The 20,365-nt window shown below is 41.0% G+C and overlaps 1 protein-coding gene across 1 annotated transcript in view; it reads right to left on the reverse strand.

Annotated features, from left to right (window-relative positions):
* Nucleotides 1-5,083: 5,083 nt before the first annotated feature.
* The window catches only part of SLC34A2 (solute carrier family 34 member 2), a 54,177-nt gene continuing 38,895 nt past the window's right edge, over nucleotides 5,084-20,365 (reverse strand). Inside the window, exons 7-18 of the mRNA XM_050710322.1 lie at nucleotides 19,724-19,832; nucleotides 19,481-19,615; nucleotides 18,750-18,878; nucleotides 17,673-17,816; nucleotides 16,937-17,048; nucleotides 14,941-15,136; nucleotides 14,308-14,403; nucleotides 12,883-13,003; nucleotides 12,002-12,169; nucleotides 10,505-10,621; nucleotides 10,292-10,416; nucleotides 5,084-8,650 (exon numbers count right to left, since the gene is read on the reverse strand). Coding sequence (XP_050566279.1) covers nucleotides 8,075-8,650; nucleotides 10,292-10,416; nucleotides 10,505-10,621; nucleotides 12,002-12,169; nucleotides 12,883-13,003; nucleotides 14,308-14,403; nucleotides 14,941-15,136; nucleotides 16,937-17,048; nucleotides 17,673-17,816; nucleotides 18,750-18,878; nucleotides 19,481-19,615; nucleotides 19,724-19,829 — 2,025 coding nt within the window. The 5' untranslated portion in view covers nucleotides 19,830-19,832 and the 3' untranslated portion in view covers nucleotides 5,084-8,074. The remainder of the gene's footprint in view (nucleotides 8,651-10,291; nucleotides 10,417-10,504; nucleotides 10,622-12,001; nucleotides 12,170-12,882; nucleotides 13,004-14,307; nucleotides 14,404-14,940; nucleotides 15,137-16,936; nucleotides 17,049-17,672; nucleotides 17,817-18,749; nucleotides 18,879-19,480; nucleotides 19,616-19,723; nucleotides 19,833-20,365) is intronic.

Genomic DNA, 20,365 nt, shown 5'->3' on the forward strand with positions numbered 1-20,365 from the left:
CCAGTGCCTCACCACCCTTACAGTGAAGAATTTCTTCCTTATATGTAATCTAAACCTACCCTCTTTTAGCTTAAAGCCATTGCCCCTTGTCTGTCACCACATACCCTTGTAAAAATTTCCTCTCCGAATTTCTTGTAGGACCCTATTTCATTTGTTTATTTGCACGTCTGGAAATATGTGTGGATATTTAGAAAACAATTGCACTTATGATATCTTACACAGCACCAGTTATCCTACCAGTCATTCACAGACCCAAGAAATGCCTGTCCTGCAGAACATACATTCAGGCATAGGTCCACTTAGAAAACTGTGTCCCATAGAGACCATCGTCAGTGCCTGTTCCTGAGGCAATGCCCCCAGTCCAGGTGAAGCAATTATAAATTCTTCTGTGATTTGCATCTGGGAGGATTGCCAGGACATTAACAGATAGTGTTGAAATGGCCCTTCCTTCTGCTCAGACAGGAGGCCCATCAGCAGCACTGGGACACTTTCCATTAACTGTAGGCTGCCTTGTTGAACGTACACCGAAGGGATTTTGCTGCCCAGTCTCGCTTGTAATCTTCTTAAAGTTTTTCAGTAACGCTAAGTTTGATGTGAAAGCACTAGGTGTTCACTCTCTAGTGAGGAAAAAGGCATTCCACAAAACTGATCTAACATTTCTTTGGGACCAAAGCAAACCAAACTGAAATTAATCTACCCTCAGCTTTAATCCGCTTTGACCTTTTCCTCTTGTGCTGATTGATGACTCCGGAGAGGAAATTCTTTCCTGTAAAGCAAATGCTACCATTGTAAAACATAGTAGCTTCCTTGTGTACCACATGATTTCCATGTTGCTGACAGAGATCCCTTCCTCAGGCTGTGTGTGCTTAACTCTTCTCCGTGGCACTGCTACGGAGGGGGGGCAGGATCTGTCCCAGTAAAACAACTGAGGTAAGTGGGAATCAGTCTTGCAGGCATCGTTTTGCCATTAATTACTTGTTTATGGTGATGGATGAAGCATTTGGGTATGGCACCAGCTTTTAGAAAAATGGCAAGAGAAAGGAGAATCTGTCCAGGCCAGGCCCAGGAACCGGGGTACACTCAGTGCCCGACACCTGCACTGTGCTAGTTGAACCCTGGCTACTCGCTCCTGCCGCATCTCCTGGTTCCTCACTATGCCTGACCTGGGTGTTGTACAACAGCCAGCCCTCCTCACCCAATGCTCTGGGTGCCTCTCACCAGATTTCAGCAGTTATTTATTTCCCAAAGTGCTCTGTCTGGCCTAACAGCCACCTGAAGACTGAGACTTAACAATTGCTACTGATACCCACTCCCCTCTCTTTATATTTTCTTCTACACTTACACCCAGTATCCTTTCTTCCTGTGGGGAAGCACATCATGACCCTAAACTGTCAATCGGGTTTGCCAGCCAGGAAATAAACCCTGCAGGCACCCAGGGCTAGCCTCTGCTCAATCCCACAGCACCGCGTTTTGATTCACAGGCCAACCCCAACAAAATGGGTGCAGCTATACCAACACATAGTGCTGACAGCCAGCACACCAAAACCTCTCTGTGTGCATGTACCTTAGGAGAAATGGCCAGGCTACCATCCTGCACAAGGAGAAAGGTCTCCTCAGTCACTTCCCAAGCAGTGCCCACGATGAAGCCCTGTTGATGAGGTGCCCCTGAACACCTGTGGCTGTTTTCCCTCCTCATGGGCCTCAGCAAACGCCTTGAGCCCACTTTATTGAGGGCTTTGTTGAGATTGTGAATGTATAGGGTGTGGTCTCCTACCTGATTAGGAAGTGTGGGCTGGAGATGTTCCATCACATCCATGATCGTGAGGTGTATGGGGACTGCCAGCTCCATAAACCTGGGCTTAGGATGCCTTACTAAGTGCTTACTATGTGTTTTGTTTTACTCCAGGGGAGTAAAATGGATTCCTTTCCCTGCACCTCAAACTAGTGTTGAAATTGCTGATGATGAATCCAAAGTGATCTCTGCCTGCTGTGATGCACATGCAGTCATTTAACCACCTGGTCCAACCTGTCACCCAGCCCCAGTGTTAATTTCACCTCATCTGCCCCCAGAAGTCAGCTGTGTTTCAGAGCTGTGTTCCCCCAAGCCCCGCTCCTGTTCTGTGGTTCCTTAGCCCCCAGCATCCCAGGCTTGCAAAGGAGGAGAAAGGTAGGAAAAAATGACATCTCATTCGCTGCCCCTATTTTCCCAAGCTGGGTGAGCATTGCCTTGGGATTTCCTTGTTTCAGTGCCATTGTCGTGCTTGAAGGGAGGGGAGAAGAGCACACAGGACTGAAGGCAGAGATGGGATCCCACCTGAGCTACAGTGAGATGCTTGCTTTTTTCCTGTTGCCTTCTCCTTTTCCCTTTCTTAGAGAGATGTCACCTGTGAGGGAAGCGAGGATAGGCCCAGGCTGGCCGAAGAAGGTAACCAGGCTAAGCAGGACAAACGCAGACCTCTTAACTTTCTTTCATCTTCCCCCATGAGAGCCCCTGACCTGAGTCTGAGCTGGCCAGGCTGCCTTGCCAGGCCGCACAGTTTGGAAATGGCTGAGAGCAGGACAACCACCACACTGCCGGGCCATGGACTGAGCTGCGTAGCTCTGTCCTGACCTCAGATGGCTCAGCTGGAGACGGAGACACTGAAAGCACTTCGGAAAGACCACAGCAGGAGAACATCTGGCGAGAGCTGGCCCTGCTAGGTTCACACTCAGTGAAGAGCACTGCGACCATCAGCAGACATTTATTGATAGGTACATCTAAAAACATCTTCTCAGGCGATGTAACAGCTGGAAGCAACAAGCAAGAGCAGATATTGTATGTATATATTATACAGCAACAGCAAAGCTGACTCTCTGCTGGCAATCATTTGAGATCCAGTGCCTGAGGCCATTGCATTAGTCAGTTAAAACAGGGCTTAATGCTATCCTAGTTTACACGTGCACAAACTTTCCTAATGTCAATTACGGTTGCACGTTGCCTAACCAAGGGCAGCACTTGGTCCGTAAGTTGTTTGCATGCCCTGTAATTTATACTTTTTGTACTCGGTAAAAAAAAATATACAACAATCAGCTGAGCTATTGATTGCAAAACATCTTCTCCTGTAATTACCCTGATTGTTTATGTCATGGTAATGTGTCCTTAGACGTTGAGCAGTGTAAAAAGATTGATACACCCCAAAAGTGTAAATGGTAATTAGGAAATTTCATCAGGTGCTGAGTAAGATGGAATGTTTGTGACATTTTAATGCTAGCCTTCGCTCTGTTCCTCTGTCTTGTTGAGATACGTAGATGTCAGTTGTTGTGGGAGATCTGTTTGGGGGCAGTTCAGTGAAAATCAGTATATATTCAGTATGCCAATGTTCTGTTCTTTCATACAAATTATGGGTTTCCTTTGTAGTAAAATTGTAATAAAGGGACTAAGATCTACACAATATTCACTATAAAAATATCACAAGCAGGTTTACACTTACAGTGTCATGCTTTTGGCATGTACCAACAGCAGGAATGGCCATTAGCTAGAGAAAAAAACATCTGAATGCAAATAAATCATGGGATGGAAGCACAGCCTGTGGAAATAGTGCAGTTGCAGTGTGGCCCAGCATTTCCATGAATGTGTATCAAGCATATCCTCCTTCATGAAATAGCTTGTGAAATAGCGGCTTTTTGCTTGGTAGTATTAATTTTTAATCTTTGGCTGACAGGATCAGATCCTTTGCTGTTGCCAAGGTACTGCCAGTGGTACCACACCAGGCTGCATGCACAAACAATCTGCTGTAAATTAGTGAGCAGCCTTTCTCAGCAGCATGGCCAGGGCTATTTTGGGGACCTGATGGGGTGCCAACCACTACAAGGTAAGCTGAAGAAAACAATGATGAAGAATTCAACCTGCATTTCTAATTAATGGGAATCCATCATAGTGGTAGTTAAGTGCAGTGGTATCAAGAGAGTTTGGATCTGGGGGAAGTGAACGAGAAGCTTTGGCAGAGGGTTAGCAAAACCAGAAGCACCAGAAGGAGCCATGACCATCATGGTTAAGTCATAAGCAGAGAGGAAGAGGACTGATCCCAGTCACAGGATCAGGAGCAACTTGGCAATTAGCTGAAGCGTTATTTTGAACGTTTTAAAGGCTTCTGGCCAGTGCAGCACTTCAGCATGTGTCTGTTGTTAAATACGGATAGGCGTCGCTGAACTTTGCCCTAGGTAGCTCTGCAGTCTGTTTGGAAACTGGGAGATGGATGGCACAACCTGTGCATGTTTCCTGGATGTGCTTTGATTCCTGATGGACAGTGAGTCATGGAGGCTGATGGCACACGGAATTGCAATATTTCTGCTTGAGTGTAAGAAGCTGTAAGTTTTAAATCATGGGCCTAGGGTGATTACTGCTTACATTTTAGAAGAAGACTGTTTATACTGTATTGCATAAATATTTATGTTATAGGAAATACTTCTGTTATCTTCATTTCACTAAAATATGGTATAGTTTGAAATGGCAGTTTTTTGGGGGGCTGCTTCCTCAGCTTCTGCTGAGCTTAGAGTTAGGAAACCTAACAACCTTTTAAAATAATCTTTCAGGCATTTAAGGAATACTTTTTATTTCTCTCCATCTCTTCATTTTAAGATCACATGCAATCAAAAAAAAAAAAAGAGCACGATGGCTATTTTTGCCTAGTCATAAGCCAGACGTCACTCATGTCAAGGGAAGCATTTTGGAAATACTCTGTGTGCCATCTTTCATGTAAAAGGGAGAATCTGAGCCTAGCACAGTGAAACAGGCCATTTGCATCTGGTTGTTACAGAAGCCTTGGCTTTGGTCTCCTGTGCTTACCTTCACTGAGGACAGACTGCAGAACCCTGCTGGAAGACATTTCAACCTGCGCAATTGCACTGAGCAATTTTTTTTTTTCTTCATATGAAAACCTTTATTGGAAACAGCCCTCTGATGGGTTTCTTTAGTGTCTGGGGCTAACCTCAGTTCCTTTATGTTGTACTATGTTGTTCTGCAAGCTTCCATGATATGTGTATAAACAGTATGAAAAAAATCTTCATTTTTTAAAACTTCTCTTTATTTTTACATTCGATGCACGAGGACAGACAAGATGAGTATTCAGGACAAAGTATAAAGCCATATACTGTCCTAAAAACAGTAAAAGTGATAAAGTTTGAGAGTTTAAAAAAGTATTTTAGAAACAATGTATTTCCAAAATTCCTCATTACAGAAAATTCAAATCTTTTAGAAAAGTGGAGTTCAATATCCTTGTGCATTAAGCCATATGATGAAAGTATGTAGGTGTCTTCCATCCTTATTTTAAGAAATCTGTCTCTGCATTACAAACAATCTTTACGTAACCCATTGAAGGAGCCAACAGCCTCCATAATACGCAGTATACACAGTTACAAACAATTTTAAAAGTTATATTACAAAATATACAGTAGTTCCTTTTTACATTTTTATAGATAAACATTGCATAGTTTTCAAATACGTAATATATAACACAATCACATGAACCTCTTTCTGTATAACTTATGAAAAGTTCTGTACACTCAAATAATTATAAATAAAGTGTAAATATCTTTTGTTAAGAGCAGGGGGGGAAATATACCAGGACATGTTGTGCTGCCAAGTGTTAATCAGAAGTCGTTGTTTGGAATCTGCCTAAAACAAAGGCACAATATGGCCTGAAGTTCACCAGCAAGGAGAGTGAGAACTGAATATATCATATGGGAAATGTTACAATGAGGAACATAAAGTACTGATAAGTCATAATTTTTACCCTGATTCTTTTACAAGAACTGCTTTTCCTCTAATGCTTTGCTGAAAGTTATCACTGTGCTTGATGGCTTTACTTCGAGATGCAAAAGAAGGTGCATGTTAAGAAATGAGTAAGAGTAGATGAAAATGTTTCCTGTTTCAGTGGGTGTTCAATGGATGCTTAAGATAACTTTGAAATAATTCTGGATAATTTTCACATTTTTTTTTCTGTAGAAACAGAGCATGGGAAATGCACGCTAGGATCTAAAGAAACACAGATCATGAAAGCATCCTGAACTGAGAATAAAATGAAGAACAATTACTGAAGATACCACAATTCCACTTTGAAAATGAGATGCTGACAAAATTCTGTTTGAACTCTATGAAGGAGAAGGTAAATACTTTTCAAAAGAATAGTTAGGTATAACTCTGCTCTGTTACTAAGCCTACAAGGAGCAGAACTACACCAAAATTAAATGCTTTTGGAAAATCACTCTGATTCTAAGCATTTTGTCATTGGCTTACAATTGTAGCAACAGTTGGACTCTCAGTATGAATGTAATTTGCAAACATGTTTTAGGCAACTTAGTTTGCCATTTTAAATGTCATCTTTAAAAGGAAGTTTAAAAAAATCCCCCTCTAAAATGTGTGCTTACCTGATAGCTGAATGCAGCCTACTGATCCTAGTGCTTTGCATAAAACAAACTGTTCAGAAGTAAATGTGTTCTAGCAGCACTGAGTGGCTATGCTAAACTAAAGGTCTTCTCAGCATTTCCATTACAAATGTAATCTCAACTCAGCCATATAAACTGGCTTTAAATTATACTGGTTGGACTACACCCAACCACATGATTTTTTTTCTTTTAGTGGTTGGACCTCAGATATTATCCCGTGCTCACTCATATCTAAGCTATTGAAGGCCAGCAGAAGTACTCAATGCGTCTTTGAAATGTTCTTTTTCTGACACTGAAATGATGCCTTTTCTAAGTCTGTGATTCAGAGCAGTCTCATGAACATTTAGTAGAACATCAGTAATGGTAAGATCTAAGCACAAGCAGCTTCACACCAAGTGCTACACTACCTATGGATGGACTACAAGTGGCAATGACTACGCTACCTATGGATTTTACAGGGGATTTGTACTGCTACATTCAATTGCCAGTAAAATTCACGTTATTTCCAAGGAGCATACAGGGATGGCGCAGAGTGAACACTCCTTTCTCACCATTAAATGCTACTGTATGTCCCGCACTAGCCATAATCTTCTCTCTGGGTTCCCTCTTTTGTAGCCCTAAAGCTACTCTTATAGCTCCACAGCTGCTCTTAAAGGTCACTTTGTGGCTCAGCCAGACAGAGCCATAGTTGCACACAGGTCTCTTGGTGTCAGCCCAGACTTGAGTGGCTCTCTCCACACCTACACCAGCCACTTGTCCTCCCTCCTGTACCATTCCTCTAATTGTGCCAGGGCAAGAGCTTGTGGGGTTACATGGTGAACAGGACTGGGGAGGACTATCTAGACAGAGGAATGGCCACGCAACCACATCCTGAGCCCATCAAGCTCTTTCATAGCCACTGTCTCTCCAAACCCAGTGCTTAACCTTCAGCAGGCAAAGGGATCAGCAATTACTTTTTGGCCTTTAGTGTGAGATGACAAAAGACAACAGCTCCTGTCCCCAGTGTTACAGGAGACAGAAGGCTCAAAATGGGCTTATGCATACCCTTATGCCAGACCAGGACTCCCAGAGCTTCTGAGGAATGTCCCAGCATTTCACTTTTCTCCACACACGGACAATAGATTTTGTCTATATTGGGAATACTGTTTTCCATTTTGACTACTGCAGCCACTGCAGGCAGGCCAATGAAAATGCTTGGATGCTTTTTGTTAGTTAGTTTTTTGTTTTTTTTTTTCATTTCCAGAGCATCTGGGGTATCAAAGTAATTTTTGCTGAATAAGCCAATAGGCCAGAAAGGCTGTTCTACAGGTGCCTTGTTTGTTTGGTTGTTTTTTTAATTAAGTTTGAATTGATCACATTCCTTTCATCCCTCTGTTCATGGGACTACATCAGGATTTCTTTGGTTTGCTACTGATAGCATTGGATGAACGTACAACACAGTAGATCCTCTGAAAGCAAATCTGTCTTTAGCGTTTCAAATGATCATAGATTTTCTAGGGACTCTGTCAAGCTTGTTTGACTCCATTCCTTGATGAGTGATATATCACTGGCTGCAGGAACCTAACAAAATGTTCACTCTGTCCTCAGTGCATTGTCCAAGATGGTTTTCAAGAGACTAACCATCCTATGCTGTATCTCTGTTGATCCGCTACTATAAGGCTGTGTTGTTTGTGCCTGTTTTTTCAACACAAGCTGCAGCTGGTGCCCTTCTTACACCTCTTTCTTCATCAGCCGTTGCAATGGTGTTTTCATAAACCTCCATAGTTTTTAGCTGATTGTCTTTGGCACCCTCCTGTTCTGCATTGACTTTGCAGCACTTGCAGAAACCGCAGCAGTGTTTCCCACAGAAGGCAACTGTAGACATAATCATATTGTCCCAAGGCTCTAGAGAGTGCATCCAGATGGGCAGGAAATCCCAGTTTTGGAGCTTCTCAGGCAGTGAATGTGGTCGTTTCGTCTGCATAACGTTAATTACAATCACAGCAATACACAGAGCAAACAAGGGAAGGCAAACACCCAAAAGGACTGGCCAGCCTGCCAGTGACAGACCAAATACAAACAAAGGCAAAAGAAAGAAGCAGACAAGAAGATAAAATATAGCAAACCATCTGTACTTGGCTGTTATGTTCCCCAAACTCTTGCACAACCGTATTGGGAGCCGGGTAAAAGGCAGCGGGTAAAATAGAATTATCCCAGAGACATTGAAGAAAAAGTGGCACAAGGCAATCTGAAAGAAAAAAAAAAAAAAGTTTGAGAAGTTTGTTCCTACAAATGCCTTTAAATGCTCCTACCTACATAATAATAACTTCCAGTGGTGGTGACTTCATAATTTCCCTTCTCTTGCTCCTCACTTTTTTTTTTCTTGTCTTCCATGCTATTTCACTGCCAGGCCTTTCCTGCACGAAGCAAGGACTGGGTAATACCTCATGCATTGTAAAGATCTAAACCTACACACAGGCCATGGCATTTGGAAACAAGGCAAGCCTAGAGGGGACAACAAACCGCCCTGCAGATGGAGAAGTTTTAAAATGCAGCTTTCCACTGCAAGAAATTGAGTCCACCAGAAGTACAGCTGACAAACCAAGCAACAATCAGGAAACAGTTCTGTTGTTAGTAAGGCATGAGAACCACGTGAGAACTGTTCATTACTAAGTTCTGCATCCCTAAGTTTTCAACTAAGAGATGGGAAGACTAGATTAGATATTGCATACAGGTTATTGAGAAATTGCTAATTGTACGAACCTGGATTTTCCAAACAATTAGCAAAAAGTTTACAGGGCACTGAGGAGATTCCTGAAATGTGACTTTGTCTAAATCTTTTATGATCATTTGGTTTACATATTTCAAAATCCTTTTTAAAAAAATAAGCATGAAGAGACATGTACTTGCTAAAGCTTTCAGAAGTTGCTTGGACAGAATAAGCATACACTGAACAAAACAGTACATTCCCTGCTCCCATTATCTTATTTTTCTTTCATAACTGTTATCAGACTAAAGCAAACATGAAAATACTGGATTCTGATTTTTAGAGTATGTTATAAAAATAGCAGGTTAACACGAGAGCTGATGTTGGTCAAGATAGTATCTTCACGTGATTACATCTGTTCTGTCATGCCTGAGGACAATAAAATAACTTCTGTAATTTTCCTAATTTATTGTGGCTAGTAAAAAGCATTCATCCTATTCACAAAGGAAACTTCGTTATCTTTTCACTCTTTGATGTAGAGGGTTCATTGAAATGTTATCTTCTGACTGGAATGTTCTTTACCGGATGGTAAATGGGAGCCCAAAGCCAGGCTGCCTACATCTCAAGTAGTATGAGGCAAAAAGAAATTCAATAAAAGCTGGCCAGATTAGATTTACAATGAGAATGTAGTTGTCATGATGCTCACTGCAATGTCACACAGGTTGACAACTTGCCATCTTATGAGTTTTAAAGCCTCCACTTAGATGACAGAAATCCCTGTATACTGCATGAACAGAGTTTGGGTCCTGAGCATGGAACTCAACATAAATTAGTAACCCTCGTAGGGAAAAGACAAGAGAGTTGTCAATGTGAGCATGAATTCCAAAATGCTAAGATCCCATGCTCTGTGGTCAAGTGGCCAATCCTGTCTGATTTCTGAATAAATTAATCAGATCAAGCTAAATTTACGAAAGCAAGATCTGACTATATATTGACATTCTAGGAATGCTTAATAGAAGCTTTTTGCTCTGATAGTTGAAATTAATGAGCAGTCACTAGTAGCACACAAAGAATCAAGCCCAATTTCTATGACATATTTGCATCAGAACTAATTTTGTCAAGTCTTTATTCAGAAAATTTGCAATTCTAAATGAATTCAAGAAAGCACTGGTTTATACTGACCTGTAATGAATATTTTAATGTACTGCCTGGGCTTGCTAAAGCTGCAAGTATAGCTGTTGTGGTTGTGCCAATGTTAGCTCCTAAGGTGAGGGGATAAGAACGCTCAATGCTTATAACACCAATGCCTAGGAGAAAAGAAACAGCATTGAATGATTGCAGAATGCTGAAAAAAGATAAAACATGGGGATAAAAATTACAATATTGACAACTTACCAACAAGAGGTGTAATAGCAGATGTGAAAACAGAACTACTTTGGACAACGAAGGTCATGCCAGCCCCTGCAAGCATAGCCAGGTATCCAGCTAGCCAAGTAAAAGGAAAAGGGAAATCTAAAAAAAAAAAATAAAAAGAAAAAAGGAGGACATTGTCTTTAGAATAACAAAATGTTCCAGTCATATAGAAAACACTATTAAGCATTTCAAATGTAAATATACTACTTGCATATTGTCTAAAACAAGAAGATTTGGGGTCAGAGCGAGTTCTATTACTTTAATTTACCCTGTTCTTTGTACTCTCTCTCCAGCCTTCCGCTACTGGTCACACTGTGAGATGGATACTAGACTAGGTAGACCTTTGTCCTGACCCAGGGTAGCATATATGTTGTAATACGAGTAGGTACCAGAAATTTTTCCACTGAGCTCAACACAAAACTTTCTAGGTGTTTAAAGCATCTTGGTTTTGGCAAGCAGGCACCTGCTACAGGAATGAGGTCTTCAGAAAGTTCTGAAGACTATCCTGAGAAAATAAGGTGGTTTGTTTTAACTAATTTTAAGCTGATCATCTCCTCATAATTCACTTGTTACTCTTGCAAAGAAAAGCTAATCACACTGATCAGAGAAACTAAGCACAATAGTCTGCAGATTTATGAGTGACAAGAGGTCAGGACTCCATCAGTCAGGAAGACATAGAGGGATTCCAAGTAGATCACAAATGAACAGTGACTGGCAGCTGATCACTTTCTACACATTTATTTTGATTTGGGCAGTGTTCTTTGCCCAGGAGAAGATAGAAAGGGGACCACTTTGTTGTCCTCCCCATGTTTGTGAGCACTCTCTTCTAACAGAATCAGGTGTATGCCAGGACTGCTTTTCCCTGGTACAGGTCCTGACCTTCCATTCAATGGAAAACGAAGAAAAGGCAGCCAAGTGGAAAACAAACAAAACAAAACAAGACAAAATAGCTGTTTGCACACAATGAAAACAGGCTGAAAAATCACCTGGATAACACAGGGAAAGACATAAAGTACCAATATGCAGGGCTGCTTATCACCCTGAGGAGACGGTTAAGGAATGGAGCAGGGCAAGTAAAGGAAATTAGATCATTAATCTCTACGCACATTTATTCAGCTTACTTTAAAAGAAACATGCAGGCCCTGTGCCCAAGCAGGCAGTCATGATCTCAGCACTATCTTTTGAGGATATGAAGATTACATTTCCAACAGCTAATGATTATACATCAAGATACAGAGCCTGAACTTTGGTCTCTGTTGTTAATCTGCAGTCCACAAGCAAGCTGTTAACTAATAGCTTTTAAAAGGAAGAAAATAGCATGCTGAGCTGAAGAAATATCAGGGGGTGATGACTCTGGTTTAATACTGTTTTCTTGAACCTATTCTGTAATAACTGCATAACAGAACAGGAGATGTCGATAAATGTGCCTAATGTCCTTGCTATTTCTAAGAGCAATCTTCAGGAAAAGCAGGTAATTACCAGTGTTGATTGTCTTCTTGATAACAGTTGCCACTTGTCCTTTAAGTACAGAGTTTAATAGCTTAACGATCATCACCAAACAGGAGCACAGAACAAGCAGGGACAAAGCCAAAAGGATGAGACCGATGGCAAGATCAGGCAGGTCTGCTTCTGCAAAGAGATGCCGGCCTGAAAAAAAAAAAAAAAAGAAAAGGAAAACAAATAGGCATAGTCACATTTTTTCTTCTGATCCCAAGGCCAGCTCTGGTTTTCATGCATAGCCCTAAGAACGTGAGACCAAAGCACACGCAGCTTGAGGCGGTGATGAAAAGAGTGAAAATGCCACCTCCCTGGCTGCACAAAAGCTATGCCTGAGAGGAACTCGTGTATGTACACTTTCATAAATACACAGCGGGCACATCTGCAGGGCAGGCAGAAGCAGGGTGACCACGTGTAAGGAAGGAGAATAACAATGGAGTGAGGAAATTGTGGTGTGCTCCAAGCTGGGCTGTGAGTCAGCTCTTCCCAGGGAGGGCTGTGTGCCTGGGAATGGCTGCTGAACATCCTGAACATATAGGGATGGAGGTATCCAAGCAGCCACCACAGCACAGTAACTGTAGCACTGAGTCACCTGAACAGCAAGGGTGTCATGATACCGAGGACCCCAATTACTGGTATCAGGGAGCATGGAAAGGGATCCATGCGCAGCCAGATGCAGTGATGATGATGATGTAGCTGTACAGCAGAGCAGAGGCTGTTTTGACTGCACCTGTAGTAGTACCTTGTGTATGCATACAGGCGAGTGCCTCTTGATACAACTCTGAAGTGGTCTGTAGGCACCATTAGGAAGATAAGCACCTCTGTAAAAGTCTTGCAGAAGGAGAAATAGTTCTACTACTCACATTTGCTGATATATTCTGTTTCAGATACATTTTTCATGGTCCATGTCACGTTTCCTTCAGTCCAGCAAAGGTCAGGAGACGTGCAGTTTTCTGAAGGTGAAATTGTGACATTCTGCAGTGTCTAAAATTGCCAGAGAAAGTGGATGGTTCAGTCACCTACAGCCTTCTTTAAGAGCCCGTACAAAGTTCTGGGTTTTTGCTGCAACCAAGAATTCATCAGCTGCAACTACACGCAGCTTTGTAAGCTGGAGTATAATTAATGACACCAGAGAAATGACATGGCAAAATTTTTTTGTTTTGTTAAAATAAACAGCTGAGCTGTTACTCAGGTCAGTCAATATGACTTTTAAAGATGAAACCTTCTATGTCAGAACAACCATATCACCAGATCGTCAGTAGCTAAGAACCATAATTACTGATCTCAGGGCTCACAGAAACAGGTTCACAGTTCAGCCTGCACTTTCTGTGCCATTGCTCTCCTTCTAGGCGTGGGAGGACTGCAGGATGCTGATACTCAGACCTGAGGGGGCACTGGGAGCAGCAGGCCCGCCTCAGCCTCCTGCTACACCTGAGGTGGAGCAGCCAGCGCCGCTGCAGGTAACCCAAGTGGAGTTTGACGCTACCACGGCCTGCTCCTGGCCCTGTCTGCCATGGCTAGCATTTCACTGGCCATCCAGATCATCACTCAATAGGAGCAGGGCTCCTCTGAAAACTTAATTTTAATCTCCACTCTGTGTGTCCTTTAGCATCTGCTGCCTCAGGACTTCGGGAATCAGTTTTATACACCCACTAACAAGTAGAATAACTCTCGTTAGAGGTCCAGGGGCTGTTCAATGCTCTAGTTGTTAGTTTAGCTGAACAACACAAACCAGACACAGCTCCACAGTCCACCAAAGTACTCCTTGGTGCCGTTCTGGGCAACAAGTTCCTCAAGCTGCAGTGTTGCTCAGGTGAAGAACAGATGATTTTAGCCACACAGAGGCTTTGTCTGAAGGCAGTTTTCTGAGAAAACTGAAGTAACCAACTGCCAGCAGACCACCCTAGCACATAAAGCTGCTTAGATCAGATAGGTGGGCAAAAAGAGATTTTCTTGGGCCTACGTTGCAGATTTTTTCCACTTTCAGGGATCCTGCAGGAGTGCCAAGTTTAAAGGCATTTGTATGTGAAAGGAGTAGAAGGTTTGGCTCCAAACCACCAGTTCTGATAAGCAAGGGCCTGCAAAAGCAACCAAGTCAAGCCTGCTGCTGGCATGACATGCTTGGTTTAAGCAGTACAAAAGCTACATTAAATTGTCTTCATTCTTTTTCTGCCGCAATAAATACTCATTTAAAAATCTAATTTCACAATCCTATGATAAGCAATGCCAGCTATGGATCAATAAATATTTCCTGAGGAGCCTGACAACTAATTTAACATAATACTCACCACATTGGTTTCAGTTACGCACCAAATCTTTACAAGGCTTTTGTTTTTTGCTGATTCGTCATTTGTAGCAATTGCATTTATTACAGATTTATCAAGCTTAAAAAACAAAGAAAAACAACAGCGTTAGTCCAACTTCCATCACACACTTCTGTTCAGCTCTACCCAGATAATGACTTCCCTTTTGGAAGCTCAGCCACATGAAGCCTACATGACCATCTCTAATGCTGGAGCTGCTGCCCAGCAGGGAGGATGGGTTTTACTCCCAGAAAAGGTACAACTTCACATGCACAAATACACTGTGTCTCATTCTCCCCAAATCACTCACCCCATCATCTCAGCCGTTCTGCTTAAACAGCTACACTGACACAACTGCCTGAAGCAACGGGCTGCCACCCTCCACCCCATATGTCACCTGCCTTCCCAGCCCTCTAGCTAGGCCTACCCTCATGAAGGTGAAATGTGTGGGAAATAGAAGTGGGAATTATGGAGCTGGGTCTTTATGAATCCACCTGCTAATGAGCTTTACCCCAAGGACACAGAGAAGTGATTGAGTCCCTTTCCCATATTCAGAGCATTCCGTTTAGCTGTGGTGGTACCAAGCAAGTAGCTTCATTAAAGAGAGAAAGAGCTTACCTCAATGATGAGCTTTGTAAAAGGGTCTGTAATAACTTTTAGTAGCTCAGGGGCATCCTCACCACTTTCAAGATGAAAGGACTCCACTATAACATTAGTGAGATGGTAAAGATAGCCAGAAATTACTTCAATGGGCAACAACACAAACACAGCAAGCCAGTTGAAGAAATCATGGATTGTTGCCCCAGCAAAGGCCCTGCAAGAAGAAATTCAAAAATAGAGCTGCTTTTAATTAAACAATATGTGCACAACTTCAATTAAATATGAAATCATAAGGGTGGGGATGAAGCCCATTTCCAGATAGGAATTATTTCATTTCTAAGGTCCCAGAAGATGGTTGCTTTATTACAGAGCCCTAAGTTTTTTCCACACCGTTGCCCAAGTGAAAGAGTCAGCCAAGGCAACCAGAACAAGAAAAACTAGAAAATACAAAAGTAATCCTCAACACAAGGCTGCCAAGAGTACTTAACAGCTTACATTGTTTTTGTATCGCACCCTGTTTTGGTACACTTCTAATTCTCAACCAGGATTTGCTTCTAGGATCTGTTCTCCCTGACTCATGCAGAAGACGTCTCTTTGCAGCCCTCTCACGTGCTCTTGCAAAGCATGGGTGTACAGCTCCCTTCCAGCCTCTCCTTCACAACCTGAGGAGCCACAGCTATTTCCTCAAGGGCACTCTTTCCAAAGTTCCTGGTAGGTGCTTGTGCTCCTCTTAATTCTATGCAATATGCCTGTATTTGTTTTAAAATATAGCTCCTTAAATTAAGCATTGTAGAGGAAGAAAAATGTGGAGGAAATATTCCTTGAAATGCTAATCCTGTAGTTTAGGTTCCAAACTGCTTGAGGGGAAATTAGGTGAAGCATTCAAAGTAGGCCAACAAAATTGAGAGTGCTACCACAGAGAGAATATCTTAATCGGTGGTAGTCACCAGAGTTTTTCTTTCCATTTTGTGAAAAATACACCTGTGAGTGCCCTACAGAACAAGCATACGCAGAGGGTATTTAGAGACTAAAGTGATTGTTAATGACTACATTAAAAATCTTCTTTCCCATTATTATTTATTTCATTTCTCTTGACTAGAAACTACTAAGGTACTTTGTCATTGGAATTTAAGTGACAGAAACTAGCTCAACCAAAGATTCCAAACAGCAAATCTTGGAGAAATATGCCTCAGCTAGGTGTATTTTTTATGTTTGGTATGCCATAAATATAAGATACTAAAGTCTTATATCCCTCCCAAGTTAACTGCCCATCTCCAGTTAATGAGAGCTCTATGTGATAAAGTGAGCTCTTAGTGATAATGCCAAGTGACAGCAAAAAAAGTTGCTGCTTTATTTATTTGACAGCCAATACACTTCATTTTTCTATGGCTACCAGCTGTTGCTTACTGTAGACTTCAAAAGCCTGGAGCACTGGAGTCCTTCTTAAGGAGAGTAGATCAAAATAGTGTAATGTCAATTTATTAGCTCCTATAATTAAGAAGTAATCAAAAGTGGGTGGCATCATTGGAGTAGTTTGAAAATTTATCATTGTGTAAGATCCTGTTTAAAATGGTGGAGTCTTACAAAACCACAAAAATTTAAAAGAATCCAATATGCTTTTCTTCATGTATATGAAGCCATATATCTAAACAGTACTTTGGCAGTTGTGCGAGGAATGACAACAGCTTAAAACTTGCTATCATGTCAAAGCGGACGGTTTAGGAAGCTGAAAATTACAGAATTCCCATCATAATTTCATAGGACAAAGCAAAAAAAATGAACTTTTTTTTAAAGCTTCACTGAGATAAATGGTAAAATCCCTTATGATTAAGATCTATTGCATTTATAGGTCATTAACCTTGCTTTAGAAGTTTCTTGCAATTTTCCTAACTAGACATTCAAATTCTGGTCAGTAGAAGGGTTGAATGGCTGTAGTGCTGATAGACAATATAGGAGAAAACCTAGTAAGGAGGAAGAAAAGCAACTTTTCAGATCTAGTGTTTAAGTACAATACCTTCTAAATTCATTCCTGTCCCCGGCTTGCATGAGTGCCACAATTGTGTTTGTAACTGAAGTGCCAATGTTTGCCCCCATAATGATAGGAATAGCTGATTGCACAGTCAGCACTAGAAAGTAGAAAATGAAGCATTGAATGAAAAAATCAGATCATCAGCGAGCTATTTGGTCCAATGAAAATTAATCTATGTTAACACCACAGGGACCTGACTTCCCTTGATGTCACTGGGATTAGACACTCTAATCCAGACATGTTTGCTTTAACCAATCCCCTTGGGAATGTGGTACTCTGATAGTATAGTGATCCCCCACTGCAGCCCGTGGTTATCTCCTTTCACCGCATGTTCGAAGGCCAGAGTAAGAGTCTCTTCTGTCCCAGGCATTTTCCTACTTAGTGCAGAATTTTGAAATGATGCTAGAAACATATGAAGTTTGGTAATTGGCTAACAAAAGAAAGCAATACAGATACTTTAGAAGTTAATGCATTCAGTACCAAGGCTTCCAGTGATTTTCTTTGCTATTATGGACACTATTTTCTGCAGTGTATTAACTTTTTCTTCCCCCTATTTTTTTTCCTTAATTTGGTATCAAGGCAGCAGTTGTGAAAGGCTTTTCCTGCTATTCCTACTCCTACACCCAATGCTTCTACAACTTCAGCACAGGTGGGAACATTTGTTCAACCCCACACTGCGATTTGTGGGTGCTCTTTAGGAAGATACTGTAAGCAGACTTACGTGTGGAGGACACCATGCTGACCACAATGGATGAAGAAGTACTGGAGCTCTGGACCATAACCGTCACCAGAACTCCGATCACCAGTCCCGCAACAGGATTAGACAGCACTGAATCATCTTTAAAAATGTCCCCTGCTGCTTTACCTGCAAGAACATATTCTCAGAGTGAGGGAAGTACAAGGTGAAGTCAATAGGAATTAGCAGAGCATTTAATTAAAGATCATTCAACCATTTAATAAGATGCATAGGTAGCCATGCTTGCCAGCCAAAAAATGTACAAGGTGATGTAGCCCAGGGATCCAAATTCAAGTTCTGAACTCTCAGTTTATCAGTTATCAGGCAATATGTTATATTTTCTCATTTCAGTGACTAAACAAGCTACAGTGAACTCTTCAAAGAACTCTGCATATAAAACCATCATCAGAAGAAAGACCGTAAAGAAAAAAAACACATATACATAGATTTAAATGCTATTTCTGCCCTGATGGCTTTTGGCTACTGCTTCAAGGAAAGCTATTTTAATAATTTTGAGTAATTCTGCTCCGGTAGCTTTCCGTGTTGCTGAAAATCCAGATAATTCTACAGATCACATACATCTTTGATAACCACTTCTGAATCCATCAGCAGAATTCAACCCTTGGAGAGAGGTGAATGTGAAAATATATTTTAATAGTTTTCATCTTTGAAGGATTGGGAGACATTTCAGTGCTGAATGCTTTGATCAAGAGCATAGTTTTGATACTTCTCCTTGTTGAAATGACTTTCACATGGGACAGATTTATGCTCAGGTGCATTTGTGTAAACTATCACTAAAGTAACAGGAACCTCCTAAGAAACTGGGGCCAATAATCCCTACATCAACAGCTCTTTGTAATCTGAGAAACAAAGGCCCTTTTTTATTGCAGAGGACAGTCAGTTTTCAAGCAGAGATACTTACTTCTGAACCTGTATCTCTACACATAAATCTATGCATTATGCTCTTGAAGAGTGAAACTTGCATTTTGTTCACTCGGATGACATTTAATGCCTCATTTGTATTCATTATTCCTGATATTTTAGATGCATTTTCATACCTACCTCCTACCAGTTGAAAAGCAGAGCTCAGTACATCCAGAGAGCACACGAATAAGTAGAGTAATCCAAGCAAGATGATAAACTTTCCTATCCCGTAGAGTACACGAATGATTTTTCCTTTTCCATCCAGTTCTGCAAAACAAATACATTATACATTAAAAAAAAAACTTATTTATGTTATCTAGTGTTTTCTCCAGAACAGTTTCATGTGCAAGCAGAGACTACAGAGTTAAGTATGGTGTTATGACCCCAGTGTATAATTAAAAGAGTGTTATGGTTAATCCAAATTTTAACTGCAGAAATGGGTTGTTCATTTAGCTAGTTTTACCAGGAAAAAATAAATAAATAAAAAAGCCTTTGGTATATGATAAATGCCTTATGAAGACCAAGACTGATCCTTGGTTTTACACATTCATCCTACTGAGTAAAGAAGGATAAATAGGAGCCTGAAAATAAGATCAGACGGCTTTTGGGTTGTTTTCCATATATCCCCTTGTGTTTTAAGGAGGGTAAGCAACATGTTCTCCAATTCCTTCTAAGCTGCCTAAATACAATATCCCAATTTCACCACTGTGGAAGGTGACACAAAGTGTAAAGCCTACATCTGAAAACTGCTCAAATCCTAAATTCTGTTCTGCAGCAAATACCATTTCAGAAAAATAACTGAGACAAAGACAGCAATAGTAATGGAAAAAAAATAAATGCAGGTAGCTTATTTACTGAGAAACGTCTACCTGACCACTTGACCCCAGTGTCCTGCAGTTCTGGCAGAGCCCATGGGTCTTCTTCTGGTGTTGTCTCATCTATCAAGGCTATTGTGGAAAATGCAGGTTGAATTTCCACTTTATTTCCAAGTGAAGTCACGTTGCCTGATGAAATAGAACATTAGAAAAAAAAAAAAGTTTAATTACTTTCCCACTTCTCCATGGAGCGTCAAACTTACATATCTCTAACTCAGAGGTGAGAGCACACGTTACCTTTGTGATTTTCTCCTTCTTTTCCCGGCATGTTCTGGTTTTGTTTGGAAGAATCCCCGATGTAGTTATTGGTTTCAGGCTTGTCCACCTCAGGCCAAGGAGCCATGATCTGTGACTGATAAAGTAATGCTGATTAAAATGTATGTGAACTCAACATACTCAATTTACAACAAGGTGTGCGAGAATATGATTAATTTTAAGAGAAAAAGAAATGGAAAAGAAGTAATTTGTCTTTGACCGCAGCTTTTTACTAATTTTTATGAGCTATTCTTTTATTTGTGAAATTGATATCTCATTTACTTTCGAAATCACACAGTTGATTTGTTGCAATTTATGAAATTAATAAAAAAGTCAATCATGTCTATATTTTTGTTCACTTTTAACTGTCATGAAAGCAAAGGTTTCTCAGCTTTCCTAACCTAAAGCATTTCTTTAATTCATTTTATCTCCTTTCAGCAAAAAGTCAGAGTGATTTATTTTTTTCCATCTTCTGGTTTTAACTGACTACCTTTACCAAACTGATAATTCATTCTTCCTCGATGCATTGCCTAGTTTGGGGCATGTATGCTAAAAACAACCTTCTTGTTGCTTCTACTGGTTCATTCCCATGGAAGGATGGAGGACTATGTGACTCTGGACAAG

The sequence above is a fragment of the Cygnus atratus genome, chromosome 4 (assembly GCF_013377495.2).
Source record: "Cygnus atratus isolate AKBS03 ecotype Queensland, Australia chromosome 4, CAtr_DNAZoo_HiC_assembly, whole genome shotgun sequence".
In the NCBI taxonomy this organism is placed as follows: Eukaryota; Metazoa; Chordata; class Aves; order Anseriformes; family Anatidae; genus Cygnus; species Cygnus atratus.